Source organism: Schistosoma mansoni (assembly GCF_000237925.1).
Source record: "Schistosoma mansoni, WGS project CABG00000000 data, supercontig 0142, strain Puerto Rico, whole genome shotgun sequence".
NCBI lineage: Eukaryota > Metazoa > Platyhelminthes > Trematoda > Strigeidida > Schistosomatidae > Schistosoma > Schistosoma mansoni.
In genome coordinates, this window is record NW_017386042.1 from 226,150 (window position 1) to 237,279 (window position 11,130).

Consider the following 11,130-nt stretch of genomic DNA (forward strand, 5'->3'; position numbering starts at 1 on the left):
TCCATTGACTTAGATTTGTTACTCATCACTACTCACAATGATAGGATAAAAGTTTTATGGGTCTGCACTTTCTGGTTAGGGAACTAAGTTGTTTACAAAGATATGGCAATTAGAGAGTGTGCCAACATCGTGGAATGAGTTGGTAGTTGTCCCTATCTTTAAAAAGGATTCACGTCGTTTCTGTTACAACTATCGGGGGAACGTCTAGTTCCGATTGCGTCCGAGCTATTGACTTCCGTCATGCTTTGTAGGTTGTACAAAGAAAGATTGACTCGTGAGGAGTAGGCTGGTTTTCGTCTTGGTCGAGGATGGATTGATCATACCTTCATCCTTCGCCAAATGTTAGAACACTGACATACTTATCACAAGCCAACAATCGTAGTGTTTCTTGACATCAGAACTGCCTTCGATTCATTGGACAGGACTGTTCTCCGGGATTATCTATTGAAGAAGGGTGTGCTTGAGAAATGTATTTCATCTTAATGGCCTTATATACAAACATCTAAAGCAGAGTGAGGGCATACAACCACCTCTTTCCATTGTTCCATTCAAGCAGTGGGGTTAGACAGGGTTGCCCAATTTCACCATTCCTCTTCAACTTTGCCATCGAGGACGTTCTGGAAACAGCTCTGATGGATGAAAGTAATGGCGGTGTGAATCTGTGGCCTAGAGAAAGACTTTTCGACCTTGAGTATGCAGATGATATTGTCTTACTGTGCGATAATGCCCGAATCATGCAATCCGCACTTAATCAGTTGTCAATTAGTGTCCTGAGGTATGGTATACGCTTAGCACTTTCCAAGTCCAAAGCAACGTAAGGAGATGCAGTCCCACGATAGCCGGTGATCAACGATTGGTTCACACGCCATTTGTTCCTTCAGGATACTGGAGCCTATGTGCACCATTGGTTTGGAATCAGGGTTTTCCAACTCCTCTAGGTGGACTCACCGTGTCCGCTGGCCCAGTTAGAGCGACGGACATTCGCTTTCCGTCCTCTTAATTCCACAAACAATACCATTGTCGAGAGAAGGAAGTGATAGAAATTCCTTGACAGTGGCTGTGTACGCGTGGCCATGTGGGAGCATTTCGGGAGGGGGGGCGGACTTCCCCCACTCACGGCCATACCAGGAAATTTGGAGGCAAAGCGACTCGACGAGCATGGGGTTCGAACCCACGCGGGTAAACCCCAATGGTTTAGCAGTCCATTGCCTTAACCACTCGGCAGTTTTTCCCTATGCTTGTGAAACATGGTCTCTCCCAGTTGAGGATGTTAGACGACTATCTGTGTTTAATCATCGTTATCTCCGAAGGATTGTTGTCATCCAGTGGCAACACCATGTTAGTAATGCAGAGGTTCGGCATGGTGTGTTCAGGTATAGCGACGATAATTCAGTTGGTGTGGTTTATAGTCGTGTGCACGGATCTTTGATGTGTTAATAGGTTAAATTTCATATTAATTTAACTAATAAGTAACTAGTGATATTTCTCAAGTTTCATTCATTAACAGAAGACTTTTTATTTTTTATGCCAGACTTTAACTCAAATCCAGTGTACTGGACTGTGCACTTCTCAGACAATTACTTCATCACTACCTGGAGAAAATAATCAAAAGTGTATTCATTCATCTAGTGTTTCGTGTTTACCTACTGCAAATTATCCCGTTTCAGGAGATAATATAAGTCGTATGTCATATTGCAGTTCGTATTCAAAAGAATCACCTATTCAGACTGCCCGTAATCAACCCTCACCATCAGTAGCATCATCGTCTGTAACAATAAGTACTAATATTTCTGTTACTACTAATAATAACACTGCTACTACTTCTCCCTCAATAGCAACATCTACCACCACCACTGTTCCACGTAGGACAGGTAATTTAGGCTGTCATAACAATTTTGAAAAGCCTACAAGTATGTTGCACTATGCGACATTGGATTTTGGTATCATCACTCCAGAAACATCCCAATACAGGAATGAAAGTTATTCCGATATGAATGCTGTTCGTTGGAATAACAATATCCACGACATAGATAACACACATACTGGTTCCAGTCGCAATCAGAAAATTTGCAGTATCAACAACACTGTTACTAATGCCAATAATAATAATAGTCACAATAATCTCAATGATAGTTATTGTTCACGTATTTACGGTACTCTTACAGACACTTTACATTCACATTCAATAGAATCTCCTTGTCATAATCACTTTTCTGGACATACTGTATCTAGTAATAACAGTGTAAACTGTGAGGATATAATTCGTGATGAATCAGATGCTGATTTACCGTCAAATTACGTTGCTATCTGTCAGTTACAAACATTGGCAATGCGAGCTGTATTAAGTGCAACCACATAGTCATCCAATAAACCTTTATTGTTGCAATTCCACTACTTACTTGTCAACAAGTAGTTAAAAAGATACAAGTGCAATTTCTACATCCCATGTTGTAGTTTAATTTTTTCTCTACAAAACAATGCATTTTATAATTTGTATACCATGACAAAATCTAAAATTTTGATATAATTGGATTGAGTTTGACTTCTTTTTTTCGAATGAATGTATATTAAAATAAGACTATCTGACTGTCAATCTGTCTTCAATTTTCAAATACTGGTCAATAATATGAAACTATTCATTTCAATTTGTAATAGGCAAAACATTACAACTAAACAATTCATACATATTCCTAGATCTCAGTTTCTTATCCTCTGCTATGAAACCCACCCTTATTGATAACTATAATATCCCCAGTTATGCTTGGGTTATTTCTTGGTTTTTTTTAATCTTCTAGGTTATTTGTCGTTTATTTCTCATTATTATTTCATTGCATACATGCATGCATCCCTACTACTTCTTTTTTAAAAAAAAACAAGCTTAGTATGTATCTGATCTGGTGCTCGTATTTTATTTGTCTTTACTCTTTCAAATGAAGGGAGAACTCGTAGTCCACTGTAGCTTAGTTATTCTTCATCTTTGTGACTTGATTTTTTTTTTAAATTGTGAAAACAACCCAGTTGTATTAGATCCAATGTGCATTTATGTAATATTGAATTTTTGTTTTCAATTAAGTAACATTTCGGATATCAATTTCCAAAGATCTCTCCGTATATGATTTTCTTCTACAAATATATTATGAATTGATATATTGTCATTGAGTTTGTTAATAAGAATAATGTGGGCAACCGTACATCTTTTTAATCATCATCACTGTATGACTTTCCAGGTATTTCTTTATATCTGAACCTAACCAGATTCTGAACAGTTTTTACTTTGTGTGTATTTTTTATTATGCTACTTCGAACAAGTGTAGTATTCACAAGATTGACATATGCCTGTTACTCCCAATGGAGCACAGGCTGCCGAGCAGCATTCTCTAACCCACTCTGTCCTGAGCTTTCCTTTCCAGTTCTATTCAGTTGTTCATTCTTCTCATATCTGTTTCCATTCCTCGGCGTAATCGGTTCTTTGTTCTTCCTCTTCTCCTTGACCTTGAGGACTTCAAGTGACGGCTTGCTTTGTGACGTAGTTTGATGCTTTCCTCAATGTGTGTCCTATCCACTTCCAGCACGTCTTCCTGATTTCTTCCTCCACTGGAATCTGGTTTGTTCTCTCCCACAGTAGGTTGTTGCCGATAGAGTCTGGCCAACGGATCCGAAGTATTTCGCGTAGACAACTGTTGATAAACACTTGTATCTTCTGGATGATGGCTTTCCTAGTTCTCCACGTTTCCGCCCCCCATCCAGACGTTCTTCACTTGTAATAGATATGCTGCTCTTCCTTTGTCGATCCGCGCTTTCACGTCTACCTAACACCGGTCTTTACTTCGAACGAGTCAGTGAGCTGTCCTCGATGCACGATTTTGCAGTTTAATCCACCATAGGAATTCCGTATGATATTTACTATCTTCTCAGGCACACCAGTGTCAAAGAAGTCTCCATAGTGTTGTCCTGTCCACGCTATCAAAATGCTTTTTCATAGTCAATGAAGCTGAAGTAGAGTGATGAATTCCTCTCAATTGATTGTTCCACAATGATCCGTAGTGCTGCGATTTGGTCAATACACGATCGCACTTTAAGGAGCCCAACCTGTTGGTCTCGAAGTTGGGCGTCCACGGAGTCCTCCATTCTGTTTAACAAAATCCTGTTGAAGACTTTTACTGGTATTGAGAGAAGACTGATGCCTCTGTAATTCTTACACCTGCTGAGATTGCCTTTCTTTGGTATCTTGATCAGGTGCCCTTTCCAGTCTGTTGGTACTTGTTCTTCATCCCAAATGATGCTGAAGAGAATGTGGAGTATCTTTGCGGATACTGCTACGTCTGCTTTCAGTGCTTCTGCTGGAATGTTGTCTGGTCCTGCTGCTTTGCCGCTCTTGATTTGTCTGGTGGACATGCTGGTCTCTATAATTGTTGACGGACCAACATTGATTAGGAGGTCCGTGGATGCTGCTTCGATGTTGGGTGGGTTTAATGGGGCTGGTCGATTTAAGAGTTCCTTAGAGTGCTATGCCCACCTGTTTCGCTGTTCTTCAATGTTGGTGATTACTTTGCCTTCCTTGATTTTCACTGATCGTTCTAGTTGACGGTAATTTCCAGCGAGCTTCTTTGTTGTATCATACAACTGTTTCATGTTCCCTTCTCTTGCAGCCTTTTCCGCTGTTGTTGCTAGACCTTCCACATATTTACGTTTATGATTTTCTATTTTCATCTTATGAAAATATGAATATACTGTGTTCACTGACCACTCCTTCTGAATAGTGACTACGGGTAATGAGAAATAAGAGATGCAGCTAATGAGATCCATCGCAGATCAAAACAGAAAATTTATTCGATTTGCGAACACATCTATGCACAGGGTACATGTTTTGTTATCGCAAACAATTTTAAACGCTCTCAAAACATATACTAGTCTTACAAAACACAACAATCACTAATCTGACGTAAAAAGCACCACTGCATTTTTACGCATTAGTAATAAAAATGTGTGCAAACGAAAAAAAAACAGTTCTTTCGTGTCAGCTTAGACGCTCAAATTAATGATGGGAAGAAGCATATTTGGCTCGATCGATCAACTCACTTATCTTGAAAGTCTATACATCCCTCATGAGTTTATCTCGGGAGATTTGTCGGAACTGATCCAGAAATTTCACATGGCTCTTGCCAATTTGCATCATTTATTATGTGAGCGTGATTTCGCCTGATAGCCAAGCGACGAATGAAATACGGTCTATGAAGGGAGAAGGTACAAGCAGGTCGATAACTTTTAATTATATGTGGATTCAAAAAATGTTTTATGTACCGTGTAATGAATGAGTGAGGAATTTTAAGGATGAACACAGGGCATTAGTTAAATATGGAGAGTCAGTTGACGAGGTTGTGGATCGCTATCTTCGGCGGAAGTTAGAACATGTTATGCGTATGGCAGATTACCGCCTTCCTCAATAGGCGACGTCTTTCGACATAAGAACATGTCGGAATAAAACTAGGAGTAGCTAATCAAAAATTTGGCACCAGTTTGTGAGGTTGCTGAGTCGTATTTGTAGGTACAAACTACCTCGCTACGGTTCCTACAATTATTGTAACCAATGCTTGTGAATTAAGGCAATACGCACATATGCCAATAAGAAACTGATCGATTGCAGTCCTAAACATCATTTGGAAGATTCAAACAAACAATACCAAGTAAATTTATTGTAACCAATGTTTCGAGACTTCAATAACATGGTTCATAATCGATCCAAATAGCGTAGATGCAATCGCTCATTGTCTATTCTTAGATCACGAATCTTAAAATAATCTCATAATTGTGTATTTCGTATATTCCTTTTTATTCTCGATCTATATTTTCGTACCTAATCTGTTCTACTACTACCGATACTGTTACTGCATCTGCTATTCAATGATTTGGCCTGACAAATTCATCTCGCTGTGCTAGTGGAGTGTGATAATTTGAATCAATGTTCATATGTGACAGGTTCTACGTTGCATATAGCTAACTCTAGGTTGGTTTACTAGCAAACTTTAGTTCATTTTGGAATGGACCTATAATAATGGTCAAATTTATCCTGAATCTTTTGGTTAAAGCTTTCTACTTGTACTTCAAAACTAGTAGTATTGCTTCAGGGAACTATCAACAACTCGCAATGAATTGTGATATTGAACCAGCATTTATATAATATGTTTTTAATATATGTTTAGGTAAATTACATCTAAAACTTTGCAATATGAGCATTATCCAAAGATATTTAGCAGTGCTCAGAGGCGAATGCTTCAATTTTCATATTGCGGATATGTTCGCTGGTATTAATTGATTTGCTACAGTTACTTGCTTTTTTGGTGGAAGACACCTACCATATAAATGCATCATCACACTAGGGACGGATTTTACACCCGTTTATCATGACTTACGAGATTATCAGGATTTTTTTTCGAAAAAGCATTAATGTCTAATTGGAAACTCATAAAACATTTTCAGACACTTTGTGTAGTGAAACACTAGTATAATTAGTAAGTATAAACACCAAATACCGAGGCAACACAGAATAAGGAATCATTTACAAATGAAGCATCTGCACAGTTATCGTTATCAGAATCCCAATAGCAGCGGCGTGCCATGTTCACTCCTTGACCTTTCTTTTCACCAATGATGACTTGGATCAAGTATCTGTAGCGTCGAAGTGACAGGCTTTTCCTTAATAAGCGTTTTATTTCATCAGCCAGGGAAATGCACTGTTCTGCAGACAACTGTGAAAAATATTTTATTTCATACCATGAGTGTTCTCAGGAGAGTATACTTCCGTTTCCAGCCGTTCTTTTAGTAACTGGGAAATGATGTTCCTTACTGCCCATGGACGGAACTTCTGATCAAATCTTGGTTTTATAATATACGAATTAGAGTTTTCCTCACTGTTAGGCATTTGTTTTGAGAATTCCATTGAGTCAAAATACGCAAACCATTGTTGTCATACCAACCATTATACCGTTTCAATGCCCAACATTCTAGACATGAAGTTTGTCACGCGAAAATCGCTGATTCACCTGTCCTACCGAACATACACTTGTGCCTCATATACTTCGCTACGAACTTTCTTCTACATCAATGACTATTTGTCCAACCTTTAGCACATCTATGAACATATATTTATCGCTTTCTTTTGAAAAGTTTATGTGATTTATTTTGTATAGCAGTATCAACCTGCAAGGACCAGCTGTTTTTAAAGTGCATTTTTTTGACACTAACTGCACTTTGCCCTTAACCAAAGTGAACAAGTGGCGTCTAAAAATTAACAAGGAACCATTCGGATAATTTCTCTTAATAATACCACTACACATATCGAGCGACCACTTTTTAGACTTGTTTATTTACCGAATTAAAATTTTAACGGTCAGTAATTACTCACTTGCAAACACCCTTTAACCCTGGTGGAGGACCATAGACCACTCACCAGATCTCTCCATCCAAACCTGTCTTGGGCAACCATTTCCAATTCTTCCAGTCTCTATTCACACTTTTCATGTCTGTTTCCAGTTCCTGAAGTAGTGTGTTCTTCAGCTCTCCTCTTTTCCGCTCCACTTCAGGATTCTAAGTTAGCTCTTGTCTCATGGTGTAGTTTGATGATTTCATCAATGCATGTCTTATCCACTTTCAACGTCTTTTCATAATTTCCTGTTCAGTTGGAAGCCGGTTTGTCCTCTCTCACAGTGAGCTGTTTCTGACGGTTTCCGTCTAATGGATATTGAGTATCTTGGTAGACAATTGTTTACAAATACGTGTACATTTTTGGTGAAGGTGGTAGTAGTTCTCAAAATTTCAGCTCTGTACAGCCGGAACCGTCTTGACGTTCGTAGTGACTATATTCTCAAGCACACCTTAGTGTCACAAAAGCCTCCATACTGTTGTCCTGTCCACACTACCGAATGATTTCTCGTAGTCAATGAAGTTGATGTAGAGTTATGAACTCCATTCAATTGATTGTTCAGTTGATTGCGATTTGGTCTGTACGCGATCGATCCTTCCGAAATCCAGACTGCTGATCTCGACGATCGACTGCAGCCTATCGTAGAATTGGTCTTTAACGTTCTCATCGTAGTCGTTGGTAGGCGCATAGCATTGGGTGACGTTCATTGTGATGCCCTCTTCCTTTGTTTTGAAGGAGGCTTTGATGATACTTGGTCCATGAGATTTCCATCCTATAAGTGCATTTTGTGCTTTTCTAGACAGCATCAGTGCCACTCCTTGTGTATGTGGGGCATTTTCTTCTTCATGACCGGATTGTAACAGAAGTTCCCCTGAAGATAGTCGTTGTTGTCCAACCTGCGTCCAATGTGTTTCACTGATTCCAAGCACCTCCAGGTTGTATTTTCTCATTTCTGCAGCAATTTGGAAGACTCTTCCGGTCTCCCACATTGTTCGGACATTCCATGTACCTATAAAATTGTTGCTCTGGCTGTTAGAAGGTGCGTCGAGCTCATGACTTCCGAAGGAACTCGGCTTTCATCATGAGATGTCATAATTATTCCTTCTACTCCTAGGGCAGAGTTGAAATGGTTTGAATAATTTTTTCTGGTCAGAGTTTTTTTAGCGAGTTGGTTTTCTACGGTATGGGGTCGCTAACCCCATGCCCAACCTTCCTCCTTTACCCGGGCTTGGGACCGACAGTAGCCCCCGGAGGAGCTACAGGCGCAGTTTACGAGACTTTTTTCAGTTACTGATAACACAATTGCGCGATCGTAATCCAAAGGCTTATTAGATCTCCCCCTAGAGCGATTCACTGAGAAGGCTGGAGTCACTTCGGCTGAAAAAGCATATTCCGAAAGGGCTAATTCTAAACCGTTCCACAATACTCATTTTTGGAGCTCGACTGACTCGCTTCCATTTTTATGGATGTTCATATAACAACGATTTATTCTCAAATAACAATTTTTGTCATACAAAGGATTCCAACTTACATAAAAGGTCAAAATTCTACATATGCCACAGGATTCACTGTTTTCGTTTACTCCGTTGTTATGATTTGCCCTTTGTGGGGGTTGTACCTTATTTGTTGTAATTTAGGTAGAATAAGCGGGGTCATCTGACTGCAGTCCTCACTTCGAAAGCCTCTGTAAGCTGTCCTCCATGCGTGAATGTTATAGTTGATGCTAATATCTATAAAAACGTTTTCGGTACATTTCTTATGCCTACTTAACTATCACTTCTCCTGCCTTCTGATTTGCGACTATGGGGTTTCCATACATCCTAGTGCCGTTAGTTGTATTTTATATTCTGCGTTAATCACATAGTGAACATACCACTACTAAGTTTATCTTTACAAACAGTGCCATTGATTGTTACTGTGAGCTGGGTCTGTGAAATGAATGATCTGACTTTGGCGTAAGATCTTTCGGATTAGTCATATCATGTCAAATCTATAATATTACACTACGTCTATTAGTCTAGTCACGTACATAACTTCAATAATACCGGTATTCAACCCGTGTTATACAATTTTCTCGTGGTCTCTCTTACCACGATTTATTGTATTTAATAATAATGTTCAATTACAGTCTAACCAATGGCCTTCTCCTATATCTCCAAAGCGTAGTTTAACGTATTGTGGAGAGGGTGTATATTTTGCGGAATAAGGTTTGTCTACGATGACACCCATGCCAATTGGGATGTAGTATTTATCCAACTGCTGTTTACTTAATTCTTTTCTATTTTCCTCTCAACTACTACCTTACACTGGGATATTACCGAAAATTAATGAGTTTCACTTACCATCCAATACTCTTCCCCAATTACGACACAGCGGGCGCTAGGTAACAGTCCCTCATCACTCTTTATTATTGTTTTTGGTTGATATATATATAGCAGTTGGTTGTGTAAATCACCAGCGTAGATGATCTGCGTCGAATGATTGGGAACCTACTCTAGTTAGACGGGAACGGTGTGGCTAAAAGCTAACTTTGAATTCAAACCTCGCGGTCAAAATCTAACGTGGACTACCCTTCTTTGTTTCGAGGTACATGTAAAGTGAGATCGATAAACGAACACACCAGTGATAAAGTGAAAGGCTCAACACCACATCAACTTTCTTTGACCTTGTATGACCATGTCTTGTTTATCTATCAACCACAATTTTACGTTGATTCTAAAACAATATCCGCCTTGTTGACTCATTTTTCCCATCCTTTAGTTACTGTTTGGTATGTTATTTATGTATCTCTTTTTCCCTATGTAATAGACTGTACTGTTTATTTGTATACTAACGTTGTTAATTTACGTTTTTAGAAACACATAAAGTATATTAGGCCAAACAGCCTACTTTTTTGACTTTGGCGAAACCAAGACTCTGTGCTCGACAGTCTAGAGAATAGCTTAGAGTTGCGCCTGTAGGAAATTTCTTCCTACAGTACTATGGATGCTCTGAAGAATATATAACACAAAGAATTTTAGAGATGTATAAGTATGAGTACGTACAAGGGGGAAGTTGCGACCACCATCGCATGTGCCAGTCCATGAAATGTAGTTGATTGTAGCACGTTCGCTGTCCCTGACCTAGAAGAGGATTGATGATCTGTTCGACATTCAGTAACCTAACTGCAGGATGATTTGTTTGGGGTTCACTGGCCCTACATTTGTTTTTTCGGTCATTCCACCCTGTATGTGCTGTGATTATGGCTTTCTTGGTCCAGCTTTCGCTTGATTTGAAGAGTTTTATAGGATGTAGCAGGCAGGTCACCAACCCGTCCTACCTTATCACGCTTACTCCCGTGGAACTTAAGAATGGATCATCCCTCTCCCCTCCAACGACTACCACATCTCTCGATCAAGGATCATTGATTAATTATAAAGGATCATCCGCAAATTTCAGTTGCGTGAACAGTGGAAAAAATAACTTTTCAATCACTGGGTTAGTTGGTGATTAAGCCAATTTCATAAACCTTCACAGCTTTAAATTAGTTTATTTAATTCACGCTCTCCCAGCAATAAGATGGCTAATCCTATGTCTCTATTTTAATCGGCAAATCCATATTGCATTCTCATTACTGAAACCTCGTTTACTGATATTCCTGATTTAACGCTGTGTGTGGATGGTTACGCAATGTAATGTGAAGATAGAAATTCAAGCAAAGGTGGAGGCTG

The 11,130-nt window shown here is 39.2% G+C and overlaps 2 protein-coding genes and 1 non-coding gene across 3 annotated transcripts in view; 1 reads left to right on the plus strand and 2 right to left on the minus strand.

Annotated features, from left to right (window-relative positions):
• Positions 1 to 2,359, plus strand: part of Smp_158670 (hypothetical protein) — a gene marked incomplete at its 3' end in the record, with an annotated part of 37,379 nt that extends 35,020 nt beyond the window's left edge. Inside the window, exon 6 of the mRNA XM_018799908.1 lies at positions 1,532 to 2,359. Coding sequence (XP_018646560.1) covers positions 1,532 to 2,359 — 828 coding nt within the window. The remainder of the gene's footprint in view (positions 1 to 1,531) is intronic.
• Positions 1,151 to 1,230, minus strand: Smp_tRNA_00652_Ser_GCT.1.1. The gene has a single exon. It is a non-coding gene (tRNA).
• A 4,147-nt stretch (positions 2,360 to 6,506) lies between the features above and the next one.
• On the minus strand, positions 6,507 to 6,937 carry Smp_158660 (axonemal dynein light chain, putative; the record flags this gene model as incomplete). The annotated part of the gene is made up of 2 exons (XM_018799919.1): positions 6,507 to 6,736; positions 6,772 to 6,937. 2 exons carry the CDS (start codon positions 6,935 to 6,937, stop codon positions 6,507 to 6,509), a joined length of 396 nt encoding a protein of 131 aa, XP_018646561.1.
• Positions 6,938 to 11,130: the final 4,193 nt, after the last annotated feature.